The sequence below is a fragment of the Mirounga leonina genome, unplaced genomic scaffold (assembly GCF_011800145.1).
Source record: "Mirounga leonina isolate KUSES-001 unplaced genomic scaffold, KU_Mleo_1.0 Mir_154, whole genome shotgun sequence".
Lineage (NCBI taxonomy): Eukaryota > Metazoa > Chordata > Mammalia > Carnivora > Phocidae > Mirounga > Mirounga leonina.
The window spans coordinates 6,694,769-6,712,184 of record NW_023270389.1 but is presented as its reverse complement, the minus strand read 5'-3'; the positions used below and the strand labels follow the sequence as shown (position 1 = coordinate 6,712,184).

The 17,416-nt window shown below is 41.8% G+C and overlaps 1 protein-coding gene across 2 annotated transcripts in view; it reads right to left on the bottom strand.

The window, feature by feature from the left end:
- Positions 1 to 17,416, bottom strand: part of DDR2 (discoidin domain receptor tyrosine kinase 2) — a 152,324-nt gene that overhangs the window by 33,818 nt on the left and 101,090 nt on the right. For both annotated transcript variants that reach the window (XM_035010046.1, XM_035010045.1), the window contains one exon: positions 1,393 to 1,495. In XM_035010046.1, the coding sequence (XP_034865937.1) occupies positions 1,393 to 1,495 (103 nt within the window). The remainder of the gene's footprint in view (positions 1 to 1,392; positions 1,496 to 17,416) is intronic.

Genomic DNA, 17,416 nt, shown 5'->3' with positions numbered 1-17,416 from the left:
CATGACACTAGAGTTATTTACCAATCCACAGCAAGAAGCTGCCCCATCCTGAGGGGAGAGAGCAGGCTGGGACCCCACTCTGAAAAGACTCTTCGGGTCTCCCCTCTGGCCTGACTGCCACCACCTGTAGTCAGTCCCCTGTCTCCGGGGCACTATGAAACCCAGAGAGACACTTACCACCAGGGCCTAGAGGCCTTCAGATCAGATGTAGTCTTTATTTCACATCCTGATTTAAAGACCTCAAGGGAAGTAAAACCCGTTCTACCCTATATTACCCCATGAGTCATTTTACCACCCCTTTCCACTTTCAGTCCCAGCAGAACAAGGGTGGCCACCCCCTGCTTGGATATGAAGCTATAGGAAGGAGGAAAGAGGGATCATAAGATCCCCAGTGTGGGCTATGTAATGCAGTGGAATTTTAACCAACAGGATGGGCATGGCAGCCCAGCAAAAAGCCATGGGAATCCATGATGAGAGTGAGGGGTAGGAGTGCATTAGGGGAGTAGTAAATAATCTGGTTTCATTTTATTACCTCCAAGCTGAGCTACCAGTGAGCAAAATTGTGAAATCAGTATAAGGCTTATTTTGGGAGCCTCTTACCACTTTCCCTCTTCCCTAGAATGTGCCTTTTCTCACAGATGTCACCTATTCATTGCTGTTCTCGCCCAACCCCACCAACCATCACTCTCACCTTTCACATACTAAGAAATTATGGGGAAGATTTACTAAGGCTGCTTTTCTTATGGGTGATTCCATCTTAACAGAAAACACTTTACAACAAAAGAATTAGATTCCAGGAGGAGGAGGATTATGCCCTCACAAGCAGAGTAGTTTTTGACACGGGGGTTCACTGCTTTAGAGGACCCCTGCAATTAGGCCACTAGGAACCCACCATACTCTTTATGGATGAGGATGACCCTTCTATGAGGTATCGTTGAGAGAAGGGAAGAATTTATTGGAGGCCTCAGTATATGCTTAAAGCCTTGATGCTTTGCACTGTGAGTGATGTTTCACAGACACCCACTAAGAAGAGGACCGGGTCTCCTAGCTCCCAGTGTCCTACCTCATCTGCACCTCCCTACCTACCACTGTCGCCAGCTTCCTTCAGTTGCTCATAGCGAGAAGGTGAGTAAAGCAAACCCATTGCACATCAATGAACCCATCTGTTGTGGGCAGTGCCACGCAAGGCCCTGTGACTAGGATGGGGTTGCCAGACCAGCACATGGTGCCCAGCCCTGAATTCTCTTCCTGAAAACATACAGGACAGGTGCACTTGATGTCCTTCCCTCACGCCTACAGCTCCCACCAAATACCACCCTTCTTCCCCAGTCCCTTGAGTCAGAAAATGGATCCAACCCAGAACTCAGGCTTTCTTGGGGTATCCAACCTCACCTTCCATATTTGGCAGCTGTGGATTCTGACCACTGACTGGAAGCTGTGATGTCCTCATCTGGAATGTGGCCTCCTGACATTCCCAGAGGATAGCGGCATATGGCTGGACCAAGAGAAACCAAAGAAAAATAGAGAGGAAATACTTTTCTTTTTATTTCCAAAGATTCCCTGCCCCTTGTAGGAATAACATAATTGATTATTGGACAGGGAAACAGAGGACTTAAGTTTTCCAAAGTCTATGACCCCAGTTTGATCACCCTGACTCAGCCTTTTCTCCCTGGCCCTGCCTCCAAACTTACTAGCATCCAATCCCTTGAGCACTGACCTTCAGCCACACCTATCTTTTGGTCCAAAATTTGACAAGTAATGTAATATAATGCAGTGTGCTGATTTATCCTTTTATTTGGTAATAAGCCCATGGCCCATCCCCATTCCCCTCTTAGCAGATGTGCACTTCTAATCAGTTTCCCAACTGTGCTGAATCATCCTCACAGTCACCAGGTACCACCTGTGACCCAAAACATTCTTTTTTCTAGGTAGCTGATTGCACAAAATTATGGCACAAAGCCAACAAACTCTCCTATGAAGGGACTGAACACCCAGTTTTGGCCCCCATCAGCACCATGTTTTGGCCTCTGGCTAAAAATAATAGCCTCTGAGAAGGATTTCCACCTCTAGCCAGAGTAGCAGGAACCAGACTTACTCTCCTGGGTGAAACAACCAAAAAAATGAATAAAGTATACAAAAGACTGGGTTTCAATACAACGAATATCAGACAACAAAGGACGGGGAACAAAAAAGATGAGTCCTACAGTGGCACCAGCTTGCTGCTGTGACAGAGTCAGGCTGTAGCACAGTGAGTGAGAACTCAGACAGCGTCTAAAGGATTCCCCAAATCAAGGAGACAAAGAGAAGAGTATGGAGAGGCCACGGGGATCTAGGGTTCCCAGAGAAATACAGGATTCCTAGTTAAATTTTAATTTCAGATAAATAATGAGTCATTTTTTAGTGTAAACATGTACGATGCAATTTTAAAAGTAGCAGGTGTGTAAAGAAGAGAACTAGAACCTCTAAGTGAGAAAAAAATCAATCAATTGAAACTGATTCAGAACTTATATAGAAGTTAGAATTTAAGAGGACTATTAAAACAGTTATAACTATATTGTACATGTTCAAAAATACAAGGTCAGCCACTGTGGGAAACAGTGTGGAGGTTCCTCAAAAAATTTAAAAAATAATTACCATATGATCCAGTAATTCTACTACTGGGTATTTACCCAAAGAATATGCAAACACTAATTTGAAGAGATACATGCACCCATATGTTTATTGCAGCATTTCTTACAATAGACAAGATATGAAAGCAGCCCAAGTGTCCATCGACTGATGAATGGCTAAAGAAGAAGTGTTGAAATATTACTCAGCCATAAAGAGAATGCACTTGTGACAACATGGATGGACCTAGAGGGTATAATGCTAAGTGAAATAAGTCAGAGAAAAGCAAATACCATATGATTTCACTCATATGTGGAATTTAAGAAACAAAACAAATGAACAAACAAATCTTAAAAAGAGAGAGAGACAAACAAAAAAAAAGTCTCTTAAATGCAGAGAACAAACTGGTGGTTACCAGAGGGGAGGCAGGTGGGGAAGATGGGTGAAACAGATTAAAAGGATCAAGAGTACACTTATCTTGATGAGCATTGAGAAATGTTGAATTGTTGGATCATTATATTGCACATCTGAAACTAATATAACTGTATGTAATTATACTTGAATAAAAATAATAACAGAAAAATAAAAATATAAGGAGAGCTATAGGTGATATAGAAAGGATATATATCAAACTTGACTGTGTGAGAAAATGCACTGGATAAGATTAAAGGAAGATCACACATTAAAGAAAAGATTGGTGAACTTAAAGACAGCAATAGAAATTATCCAAAATGAAACTGACAGAAATTGATCAAACAAATCAATTAATCAATCAACAAAAAAATAGAATATTAGTAAGTTCTGGAACAATTTCAAACATCCTGATACACATGTAAATGGATTCCTTAAAGAAGAGAAGAGAGGAAGACAAAAAAAGTATTTGAATAAAACATGGTGGAAATTTTTTTCTAATTTGATGAAACTATAAACCCAAGAAGCTCAATGACCTGAAGCACAAGAAACATGAAGAAAATTACACTGGAGTACATCATAATCCAACTGCTTAAAACAGGTGATAAGGAGAAAAGTTTTTAAGCAGCTAGAGGAAAAGAACACATTATGAACAGAGGACCAAAGATAAAAATGACAGCAAATGTCCCATTGGAAACGGTAATTACATAGTAAATATATAAGATGAGTTTTAATGTTATTTACATCTCTTTAAATGGTAATTGACTATTTAAACAAAAACAGTAACAATATACTGTGGGGTTTATAATATACATAAAAATAAAATACATGAAAACAATAGCAGAAGGGCTGAAAAGGGAAAAAATGAAAGTTATCCTGTTGGAAGATTTTTATATGTGAAGGGATATAATATCACTTAAAGATAGACTTTATTTAATTAAAGATGTACATGACAAATCCTAAAGCAAGCACCAGAATAAAATTTTCAAAAAGATTTATAGCTAATAAGTCAACAAGAGATAAAATGGAATAAAAAAATGCAATTCACTGAAAAGAAGGCAGAATTTATAAATTACAAGGATGAAAAAAGATATACCATGAAAACTTTATTTTTTTTAAAAAAATTTTATTTATGTATTTGACAGAGAAAGACAGAAAGAGAGAGGGAACACAAGCCGGGGAAGTGGGAGAGGGAGAAGCAGGCTTCCCGCTGAGCAGGGAGCCCAATGTGGGGCTAAATCCCAGGACCCTGGGATCATGACCTGAGCTGAAGGCAGACGCTTAACGACTGAGCCACCCAGGAGCCCCAAAAACTTTATTTAAAAAAAAAAGCTGGATCACAGCTTTGTAATATAGCTTGAAATCAGGCAATGTGATGCCCCCAGCTTTGTTCTTCTTTTTCAACATTTCCTTGGCGATTCGGGGTCTTTTCTGATTCCATACAAATTTTAGGATTGTTTGTTCCAGCACTTTGAAAAATGTCATTGGAATTTTGATTGGGATGGCATTGAAGGTATAGATTGCTCTGGGTAGCATAGACATTTTAACAATGTTTATTCTTCCGATCCATGAGCATGGAATATTTTTCCATCTTTTTGTGTCTTCTTCAATTTTTTTCATGAGTGTTTTGTAGTTCCTAGAGTATAGATCCTTTACCTCTTTGGTTAGGTTTATTCCGAGGTATCTTATGGTTTTTGGTGCTACTGTAAATGGAATCGTTTCTCTAATTTCTCTTTCTACAGTTGCATTGTTAGTGTATAAGAAAGCAACTGATTTCTGTGCATTGATTTTGTATCCTGCCACATTACTGAATTGCTGTATGAGTTCTAGTAATTTGGGGGTGGAGTCTTTTGGGTTTTCCACATAAAGTATCATGTCATCTGCGAAAAGAGAGAGTTTGACTTCTTCTTTGCCAATTTGAATACCTTTTATTTCTTTCTGTTGTCTGACATTAGGAGAAGGAAGGGAAAAATGAGGGGGAGGAATTGGAGGGAGAGATGAACCATGAGAGACTATGGACTCTGAGAAACAAACAGCGTTTTAGAGGGGAGGGGGGAGGGGGGATTGGTTAACCCGGTGATGGGTATTAAGGAGGGCACGTACTGCATGGAGCACTGGGTGTTATATGAAAACAATGGATCGTGGATCACCACATCAAAAACCAATGATGTATTGTATGGTGACTAACATAACATAATAAAATCAAAAAAAAAAAAAAGCTGGAGTGGTTATATTAATGCCAGACACAACAGATTTTAAGAGAAGAAATAAAGATGGTATTTCACAATGATAAAGGGGTTAGTTCATCAAGAACACATGACAGTCCTAAGTATTTATGCACATAACAGAGCTTCACAACAAATGAAGCAAAAAAAAAAGACTGCAGGGAAAAACGAACAAAACTACAATTATAGTTGGAGATTTCAACACTTACATCTCAATAATTGGTAAAACAGGTAGACAAAAATATCAGTAAGGAAATTGAAGAGTTGAATAACATTATCCACTAGTTTTACCTAACTGACATTTATAGAACGCTACCCAACAAAAGAGTATACATTCTTTTAAAGTGCATATGTAACATTTACCAAGATAGACCATATTCTGAATCATAAAACAAGTCCCAACAAATTTTAAATATTCCAGTCATACAAAGTATGTTCTCTGTCATAATGCAATTACTATTTAGAAAAATAAATAATGGAAAGATATCTGGAAAATCCCCAAATATTTGCAAACTAAATAGCACTCCTCTGAATATGCCATGGGTCAAAGGAGAAAGCAAAAGGGAAATTAGAAAGTATTCTGTACTGTAAGATAAAGAAAATATAAAATAACAAAATTTGTGGATACCACTTGAGAAATACTTATGGGGAAAATTAACCACAGTAAAAGCCTATATTAGAAAAGAGGGAAGATCTCAAAACTTATGACCTCAGTTTTCACCTTCAGAAACCAGAAAAGTAGAGCAAATAAAATACAAAGTAATTATAAGAAAGAAAATAATAGATATATTAGTAGAAATCAATGTAATAGAAAACAGAAAAACAACAGAGAAACTCTATAAAACCAAAAGCTGGTTCCTTGACAAGACTTAAAAAAAAAAAAAGCAAAAAGAATCTCTATCCAGACTGATTGGAAGAGAAAAAAGAAAACACTACAAACATCAGGAATGTGGGAAGTTACCTAGTAACAGATATTACAGATGTTAAAAGTATAATAAGGGAATATTATAAACAGTTTTATGCCAACAATTTCAACAACTTAGATAAAATAGTCAAATTTCTTGAAAGATACAAACTACCAAAGCTTACTTATAAAGAAATATATAACCTGAATATCTCTTCATGTTCTAAAAAAATTAAATATATGGTCAACAACCTTTCTAAAAAAAAACTCCAGGACAAGATGGCTTTACTGTTGAATTCTACCAAATATTTCAGAATGAAAAAGTACCAAGCACTCACAAACTCTTCCAGAAAATCAAAGAGGAGAGGCTATTTCCTCATTCATTCTATGAAATCAGCATTACTCAAGTGGGATTTATTCCCAGGATGCAAGGGTGGTTTAATATTTGCAAAACAATCAACATGCTACATTGCATCAACAAGAGAAAGGATAAAAACCATATGATCATTTCAACAGATGCAGAAAGAGTATTTGACAAAGTACAACATCCGTGATGTCATCTGGTACTTCCAGAAACAGTATGATGAAGCAAAACCATATACAGCTACTTTGGCAAGAATTATGACCATCTATACCACTAAAATACTTCTAGGTTCCTGTCCAGTGCATTTTCCAGGTCAAATTTGATTCAAGGGATGAATGTGGGATCTAGTATCATTTTGTCTATTCTGGTCAGATGTATAATTTCTCCACTTGAGGTGACAGGTTCTATAAATAATCATTATGCTTGAATCTCAAGCGTAATTCTGGGCTGTTCAGGAATGAAGCATCAAATTCTCAAATTCTAAACTCTCTGGAATGTGAAATTGAAGGGAGGAGTAGGGATGAGGAAATATTGATACAGGATGCCAATGAGGCCAAAATTACAATGAGTGAGGTCAATGAACATTTCAGAAATCACTCACAGGGTGTGCCCTCTCTTGTGGTCCACCCCTCCGTGCCGTGGAGGCCATTCCCTGACTCAATGCCTATGCTAACTGTTTTAGCGCTGGTGCTTAGTGCTTCTCAGTATCAGTGCCTTAATGGCAAGGAGAAGCTTCTAGACACCTTTATCCCACATACCACATGCCCCAGTCCAGTTTACCAGAACACTCACACTGGCATTTGGGACACAAGCCAGCTACTAATAAACTAGACCTTTGCTTTCCCTTTGTTATTGTTCCCTGTGTGTATATTTCCCTTGAGGACCTGCTAGGGAGGGGGCCTGGCTGGCCAAAGCAGGAAACCCCTGTTCCTTGGGCTATCATTCATGTCATGGTGCCCCCAATTGCTATCTTGACTCCTAAAATACAGTTCTTCACAGTTTTCAAAGTGGTGTCCCATTGTTTACATCTGGTTGACCCCCTACGATAACCCTATGTGGTAGATAGGGCATGTATTATTATTCTCATATTATACACGAGGAAACAAACCAGTTAAAGTCCCACAGCTATTAAGAGGTCCTGATCCAAAATTAATCCCAATGTACCCGACAGACCCCCTCTGCCTTAACCACAGGTGCAACTCAATGCAGGCTGTCTCCCCCACGTGCCAGGCTGATGCGCAAGGCTCACAGCTTAGTGAGAGAGTTGGCCTCTGGCACCTTCCCTCCCTTCTGAAACCGGAGCTTTGTTCATGGATCCAGTCCTATCTCCATCCCCAGCATGATAATCTGCTCGTTTGCTTATTGCTTTCTGAGGCCATGTGGTTTTTGAGTTCCTATTTTCATTCATTCATTTATTCAGCAATTTTTTGGAGCACTATGGGAATATAGCCATAAACAAAACAAAGTGCCTTTCGTCAGAGTTTACACTCTAGTGTGGGGAAACAGACAACAGGCAAATAAATACGTAGATGAGAGAACAGGGTAAGTGTTGTGAAGAAAACTAAGTGCGGAAAGGAAATAGGTGCTCTTTCCTGTAAAAAGATAAGGAAGGCCTCTCAGATGAGATGACTTTGAGCAGAGGCCTGAGTGGAGGAAGACAGGGAGCCACATGATTCTTAGAGGGCAGGATGTTTCGAGGAAAGGGAACAGGAAGTCGAGAAAAGAGCCTTCTTGGTGGTTTCAGGTACAGCAAGGAGGTCGCACACCTGAAGTGGAAAGACTAGCTTAAATTATTATCCAGCATTCTCCTGCTGCCATGTAACAAACTTGGACGCAACTAAACCAAGCGTTTTTGAGAAAGAAGAGTACCAATTTTGGTAAATTCTCCTTCCTCCGATTTCCGACATTTTTAATATTTGTTTTCTAGCCCTAGGTACATAGTGCTTTGTCATAATTATTTGTGTGGAAGTCCGATCTCCCCTGCAGATGGCAAACTTTTTGGAGAAAAAAAGGGGGGGTGGGGGGATTATATCTTATTCAATTTTATTTCTCAGTGCATATCTGGGGAGACAATAGGTGATCATAATATTGATTGAAAAAAGAGATAGATATAGATTAGGAATAAGGATAAAGTTGAGTAAAATATGTCTCCCTGCAAACCTTACCCCCTGGACTATTCCATTTCAAACAACTCCATTCTGCCAATTACTTGAGCCAAAAATCTTGAGGCCATCCTTGAGTCCTTTCATACTCCATATCCACCCCATCAGCTGATAAGAAATCCTGTTAGCCACCCTGAAAAGTTCCCATAACCGATCTATTTCCCACTTATGCTGCTACCATTCTAGGCCAATCCACTGTCTCCTATCACCAGGAATAGAACAATAGTTTCCTATCCACACTTCCTCTGTCCGCCTTGTCCCATGTATCTATGAAAATATAAATCAGACCATGTAACTCTTCTGCTCATCACCCTCCAGGAATTTCCCACCTCATTCATAATAATATTCAAAATGCATGTGTGGTCTCCAGGGAGTTGAAGAGTTGGTCCCCAGCTGTCCTGGACCCCCATCCAGTGCACTTCCCCATCTGGCCACCCAGGCCTCCTTGCTGTTCCTCAAGCACACTAAGTATGCTTCTTCTTCTGGCATTGAAGTATTTAATTTAGTAATGGGAATAATCTGTGCAGGTTGAGGAAAGAGAAGTGAAAGACCATATTTCCTATTATTTTTCACACATTAACATATCTGAAATCTGAATACATCTTACAAGCAAATGGTGAGTCATTGCTTAACGGTCTGGGGGTTTTTTCTTAGAGTTACACAAAGTAGTGAGACATGGTAGAGTCAGCAATGTCTTAAATTTAATGAAGTATAGTAATAACAGCATCCATTTAAAGGCATTTGTGGGGGAGGGAGGGGGTAACTGGGTGATGGGCATTAAGGAGGGCATGTGATGTAATGAGCACTGGGTATTATGTAAGACTGATGAATCACCTCTACCTCTGAAACCAATAAAACATTTTATGTTAATGAATTGAATTTAAATAAAATAAAATAAGAGCATTTGTCAAGTATCAGACAATGTGGTGTTTTCTCACTCATTACTTCATATTTCTCACCAATCACCCATCTATAGGTAAGAGTTTAAATAATAGCCCAAGGGGGTGCCTGGGTGGCACAGTCGGTTAAGAGATCAACTTTTCGTTTTGGCTCAGGTCGTGATCTCAGGGTCATGAGATCAAGCCCCATGTAGGGCTCTGTGCTGAGCGCAGAGTCTGCTTGGAATTCTCTCTCCCTCTTCCTCTGCTCCTCCTGCTCATGCTCTCTCCCTCTCAAAATAAATAAATAAATCTTTTTTAAAAAACCTGCCCAAGGCCATTCATCAAGTAAGAACTAAGTCACTTTAGAATCTGACTCAAAAGACTGCCCTCTCGGCTACACAACCTCTGAAAATAAAGAGATTTCAAATCCACTCCGGGATCTAAGCAAAGTTCCCATCTTTGCTGGATCTTAGTTTTCTCATGTGTAAAGCAAGGGAGCTGCATTAGATATTTTCCAAGGCAGGGGTTCCCTAAAGCCAGTCCATGGACCAACTGCTCTAGAGTTGCTTGGGAAGGTTGTAGAACATCTGGTGTGAGCCCCCTCTTAGAGACTTGTCTTTGGGAGATCTGAAACTGCCCAGGAACCTGCATATTTAAAAAATTTCCCAGGTGATTTTGCTGTGCAGCCAGGCTTGGGAACCACTGCTCCCAGGTCCCTCCAGCCTGGACACATGATGACTCTCTGGGGCCATTCCAAAGTCCAGAGACACCCACATTCACAGTCCTACTGGGCTTTCATTCCTGGCTATCATGCATCTCCAGTCCCTGGGCCACAAGTGTAGTGAGAACTTCTGTTTCTCTGAATTTCTAAAGTAAACCAGAAATGGGGAAAGAGGGTCGCATGGGGTGAGTCATGATATTGTTGCAAATAACTCCTCCACCAAGGCACTGCTTATCTTGGGAACAGCAACCAGGAAGTTTTAACAGAGCTGCTGTGGCAGAGCTGCCTTTATGAAACGTGTCGATAGCTGCCGGGCTCAGGAATCCTGTCTATTTTGTGTTCTGACTGTAACTATGTAGGTACTTTCCATATTTAACAAAGAAAGGGCAGGAAAGAGAGGGAGCGAGATCCCACCTAGAATACTCCATTTGGTGTCGGAGAGCACCACCTCCCCCCCACCCCTCGGGCTCTTTGCTCCCTTATCTACTACGGTGTTTGGGATGCAATCCTCCAAGTGTGCTCGGGGACCAGCGGCACTGCCACCACCTGGGAACTTGGTACAAATGCAAAGCCTCAGTCCCCACCCCGGACCGACAGAATCACTCCGAGGGGGAAGCCCAGCCGACTATGTGGTCACCAGCCCTCCAGGTGACTCTGATGCAGCCCCAGTTTCATAACTGGACGAACTGGGGGATGAAAGGAGACTTCAGTTCTCCACATGAAAAAAAACCACAGTTCGAACTCTGTTGGTGTGCCCCTCCTCCCCGTCCTCTCCAGGCCTTGCTTCACACAGCCCCGTGTGGACAGCGGTGGCAACACCATGATGAGAACTGGAAGGCCTCCCTGAGCCGTGGCACACTCTGAACCTCTGCCTGGGGACCAGGACAGGAAGGACAGATGACATGTTTATTCCTGCGAGGAGGCAGCTGAGGAGTGAGAAGTAAACCTGCCTTTGGGAGTCAGTCATCCAGTCAATTAGCGAATCCCACAACTCCTACTTCCCGCAAATTTCTTGAGTCCAGCTATTTGTCTCCTCTCCATGCAGGGCCCAACCTCCACCACCTCAGAGCTGAACTACTATAATGCCTTCTAGCTCTTCTTCCTAGTTTCTCTACCAACCCTTCTCCACACAGCAGCCCAAGAAAGCTTCCTAAAACCTTATTCTGACAGGAACCTTCTAACCGCTTTCCAAACTTCCTGGGACAGTGTGGTCCATGAGGTCTGCGGGATCGGGCCTCAGCCTACCTCTCCAGCCTCACCTTGGGCTATCCATACATCTCTGCTCTCTAGAACCCAGCACATTGGTCTCATCTCAACTTCATAAATGCACAAAGTACCTTCCAGCCTCAAGATCTCTCTGTATGTCCTGTTCCCTTTACCCGGAATGTTCTTCCCTTCCCCTCCCTTACCTGCTGACTCCTACTCATCCTCCAGCTCTCAGAGAATTCCTCTGAGCCCTTGGGGAAATTAGGAATCTCTGTTACATGCTCCTATAATGCACTGGTTCCCTTCTTAGTGTTCCTCACACTTGTAACACAAATAATTATTTGTTTAATTTTGGTCTCTCCATTAAACAGTAAGTGTCATATGGCCAGGGAGACTGTCTATCTTTCTCTCTGTTGTTTCCCTAATTTCTAGTAGGGTGTCTGGCATTAACTGAGTGCTCAATAAATATCTGTTAAAAAAGCAATAAAAGAAGAGTTTTCTGTTGTTCATAATTATGGGGTTTAAAAACAGAGACCTGGGAAATCAGGCAACGGTAGCCCTGACTAATGATGTTTAACCAGCCAATAGACACATAAGACTTCCTGGTAATTCCAGGTCATTACATATCTATTGCAACCCATCTTTTTGTTCATGTATTGATTTAACGAATGTATGTATTTAATGTCAATGTTAATTTATTTAATGTTCATGAATTTATCTAACAAATAAGTTCCTGATCTGAAGAGACAGTATTGAACAGGACAGATAAAATGACTTAGCCCATGGATCTTACGTTCTGGTAGAGGAGAGAGACAAAAGGCAATAGATTTTTAATAATCAAATAGGCAATCAAACTGTCTATTTGACCATAGCTATTATTAGTTGGCACTATTTCAGACAGTATGACAAAACTATGGAAAAACACTAAAATATGATGGGGAGATAAAAGAGGTGGGTGGGGGTTCTTTTGAATAACAACCTTCACCAGAGATTTTCTAGTTCCCTTGTCCTTGTTTACGTCCTTATTGAAGCTGTAACCAATTTTGAGAATTGTAATCATGTCAGATTCTTCCTTTTCCTCCTCAGCAACTGCCAACACATAGTGCCCATTAGATGCTCAATACACATGTGGCAAATAAATAAGTAAGCAAAAGGGTAGAGGGATGGATGGATGGTTGGATGGATGGATGGATGGATGGATGGATGGATGGATACAAGGCTGGATGAATGGAGAGCTCACATGTGTTGAACTCTCAAGGGCAGGTGCTGTGACTGATTCATGTCTCCAGAAATGATTTATTTCTCAACCATCTCCAAACAACAGCAAGCAGTAGGGATACTCTTTCAAGGGCTTTGTGGGCATTTGCATGAGAGGAAGAGAAGCTCTGGCATGAATATTAGTCAATGGACACTGGATAACTGTCCAACAAGCTGCACTAAGGAGGGATCCCCAAACTTCGGTGACAAGAGGCACAGAAGATAGGAAAAGAGGTGGGAATCACACTGTATGCCTTGATAAGGATCCCCAGCTCAATGCCAGAGCAAGACTCTGAGCCACAGGTATCACAAACCTTCTTCAGACAATGGGAGTGGGTCTGGAGGTCTAGATGTTGGGACCAAAGAATATAAGGATAAGGATGAGGAATTCAGAGATAAGGGCCAGAAAAACAGCCATTAGGCAAAGTTTCTTGGTGAATCAGTATTCCCAGGGGCCTTGGAGAAAGGGCATAGGAAAATAGACAAGCTGATCTTGGATAGCCTTTCTCATCCTAGTGGGTCTTTGGAACAGGATAAGCCTTGGCCCAGGGCAACCAACGTGGCACTTCTCAGCAGTACCACTGTGGTTTTCCTATTGAGTATGCCTATTTTTGGTAAACTCCTTCTGTGGAAGGGATCCCAGCCAATAGCAAAGACTCAGAGTGCCAAGTCCTAAATGTCAGGCCCCCTTGCTTTTCCCCAAGCCCACTTCATTTTTTATCAGATCCCATCCATGTGTCTCTGAACTCCACATTATGAAAGATAGGGAAGCATGAAAAGGCAGAGAATAGCAAGAGAAGAGACCCAGCAGCAAAGAAGTATGTCCTGATTTTGCCTGCTGAGCTGTCTTGGTGGTTCTTGATGGTTCCGCTACCCGCCAATCGCCTGGACAGAGAAGCCAATTCACTTTCCAGTTTCCCAGAGTGGAAAACTACCAGTGCCGGCTGCCCATGCCCAGGCAGGGCTCGCTCCATCCTGAGTGCTGGTAGGGCCTGGCAGGCAGGCCAGGAGAAACAGCTGCCACTAGGCCCCAGCTTCCCAAGAATTATTTTCACACCGTGCTGCCAAGGTTGAGAGCCTGAAAGGGCTGCTTGTTGCATGATGTTTACCATCTCACTGCTAGCTTCACACCACGGGCTTACCCATCAATGAGTGTCCTATACGCCGCTTCCAGGAACACACACACATGGCGCACGTGAGGCCCGAGGCGTGGGGAGCTGACACCTAGGGCTCGCTGGGCACCAGGAAGATGAGACTGACCAGGAGCAGGGTTATTGGGGTCAACCAGGGGACCCAAGACAATCTATGGTCTAAAAGAACATCTGCAATCATAAACTTTAAAGCCAGGAAGGGACTTCAGGAACCAACCCCTCCAATGGCTCTACATTAAATATCAGAACCTCTGAGCCCCCCAAAAGTGAACTGACTTACTCAAGGATGCACTGCTGACGAGTGTAATTAGGACTGACATTCAGGTCTCCTGATCCCTGGTTCCTCTTTCTTCAACCTTTAGCTACCACGATCGAATTCTTCCAATTCCAGAAAGGACAAGACGGTCCCATTAGAGAAGCTGTCACTTGAGTCCCTGCTCCCCACAAGCTCCACATTGGAGGCTACTTCAAACTGGTTATTCAGGTAAATACCTACACAATGGGATCCTGCTAGGAGCCAAGGAAGATTATTTGGGTTCCTCTAGGTACACGGGGCTATTTTGCCAACACCACTTTTGCCCAAGTTGAAATTCTCCTTAGGATTAGCCCTTTTGAATTGCAGCTTTCCTAGAAGCCCAAAATACTTCCCAGAAACAATTATTGCAGAAGAGGGGTCCCCAGGCTGTATGGGATTCCAGCATAATAAAGTGAGAGTCAGCCAAAATACATTCTTCTTCCTGGCTCACAAAGTCAGCAAAGGCTTCACTGTGAAATGGAACGTCCTTCTCTCCAGCAAGGAGGTGAGTTGCAGGGACAGCAGGATAGCCATGAAGGTCAGGAATTGAGAAGACAACTGGGGCATGGTTTAGAAGCTTAAAACTGGATTCTGCCACTTCCAAATCATGGGACTCCAAGACAAGTTACTAAACCTCTCTGAACCTGAATCTCCTCATCTTTAATAATATTACCAAGAGGGTTGTTATAGAGATTTAACATAATGAATACAAAGGACTTCATGAAATATAATAGGGCTCCAGGAATGACATCCAGAAGGAGGAAGAGAGGGGACTGTTTGTTTTAAATATTACATTCACTCTTTCCTAAGCAATTCAGAGGTTTTATGGTCTTGGGAAGATTACTTAACTTTCAGCCTCTCAGCTTAATGGTAATAATAGCATTTGTTTATAGGAATACTGTCAGGAAATAGGAGTTAACATATATCAAGTATTTTGTAAGGTTTAAAGCAGAGTAATGCTTAGAGCAGTAATAACAACAGTTAGATGTTATGTATTTTTTAGCTATTTTTACTCTCTTTCTAAAATAAAGATTGGAATTGGCTTCCAAAATTGTGTAAGATAATAAAAAAACAAATAAAGGTATGCTAAGGGGAAAGAGAATAGGGACAATAAGATAAGCCAGAGAGCTAAGGTTAATATTGGAAATATATTACATTTGGATCTAGACCTTTGCTGGTGATGGGCCGCAAATTTGGCTCTGAGCTTCCCGCCAGCCAATTCAAAAAGCCCACCATAATCAGTTAACATGAATCACAATGGCAACAAGGTAAAAGTGAACTTTTTAGTTGTGTTTCCAGGTGGGATGGAGTCACTTGCAGGAACCAGTATTCCTCCTGAGAATATCTGGAAGACCTAGATAAAATTCATAAAGCATCTATTTGAAAGCATCTGCTTGCTGCCTGAGGTTTAAAAAGTTAAAAATGGGCAGAATATCCACACAGCTACTTTTCCAAAGAGGTTGTGAGCACAAGGGACTAGGACTTCAGAGAAGGGAGAATCTGAGGGGTGATATAACTCCTGCAGCCACGTTTAGCCAGTCCTCAATTTGGAGCAGGGACAGAAGGCTGACTCTGGGCTTTGCACAGGCAAAGTGTCCCCATGGGGCAAAATCCCAGAGCTCCTGAACAAGACTGGGGACCCCTCCAGCTAGCAGCACTTTTCTTGCTGAGTACATATGACAAATGCATAGCTATCTATCACTGGTGAGCAAGTGTCTCAATAAGAAAAGCTCCAATAAAGGCCTAAATATTGGTCTAACCTACTAAAAGCCAACGAATTAAAATTATCAAATTATCACTTTCCCAAGGTGGATCTGCCCTACCCCCATGGCCAGGGCTCCTCCAATACCAGGATGAATCATTTCTTACGTTAGCCAGGCTTGTCCATAGAAAATACACTTCATTGTTTGGCCTGATGTCTTGAATAGAGGCTATGGCACCCAAAAGACTGAATTTCTCCCCTATAATGCCAAAAGTAAGAGCTTTACACATATTTAGGTAAATGGAAGTACATTTCCCCCTATTTACAACTGCTAAAATGCTCTGCTGATAGGCCAAAGCAGGGAGACTTGAGGCATTTGGGGAAAAGCACAGAGACTGCTCTCTCTCTGCACAGTCTGTAGCTCTCCCGGCCCTCAGACACCAGGAGGCTGGACCTCTGACACTTCACCCTAGCAGCTGCAGCTAGGGCACTTCAGTCCCTCATCCTCCTTCTGGCTCACTCCCTCTGTACTTAGCATCCCCATCCTTCAAAGGGATGATATTCTAATGAACTCCTTCTTAGGTTCCTCACATCTTTGTGAGATCAAGTTTCAGATGGCATAATTGAGATGCTTTTTTGCAGAAAAATACAGAGAATCCTGGGAGCCCCTTGACTTCCTTCCTTCCCACCTTCTCCTTACTCCTCAAGCACCTATTGATTGCCTGTGTAAGCCAAGGACTGTGGTAGGTGTTGTTCATGAATATGCAAGAGATCATTGCTGCACCACATCTGTGAAGCAGGGGGAAAAAAGTTGCATATTTTTTAACAACTCATCACCTCCTACTTAAGCCCCCCCCAAACCTCACTATTTTGAATGTCTTAACTTTTACTTTACTTTACTGTGTATGAGTCCAAACCACGAAAAATTCTGGGAGGCCTATCTTGCCACTTCCATGCTCTTCAGAGGCCTGCTGGCTAGGACCAAAAGCTAAGTCAACAATCACACTATTCTCCCCCAGAAAAATACACTGCTGTGGATAAGCTTGCCTGGGCACAGGGCCCTGTGTTCCCTTGGAGTTTGGATGGCCAGAGTTCAGGGTTGTTAGAAGCCCCCAATTCCCAAAGGTAACTTGAGTCTTTCTTGGAAACCACAAGGGACCATAATGGTCACTAATGAACTCTTTTTCTCTTTCCTCCCCCATCATCTGTTAAATAGAAACCATTGTTTTATGGTATTTGGTTTATTTTATTTTCCTTTTCTTCCAAAAGTAACAAATCACAACCATCAATATTTGCATATAACTTTCCAAAGCCCGTTAACTTCCCTTATCTCATTTGGGCCCCTAAAATAGCCATGTGAAGTGCAGAGAGTGAAGTTTATTCTCCCCATTTTATAAGTGAGCAAAGTGAGATACAGAGTTTTATCTAAAGTCACAAAGTTAGATAGTGACAGAGCTGGAATCAAACTCTAGGTCTCTTGATTTCCATTGCCATGGTCTATTCACCAACCACATTGGCATCACACTCTGT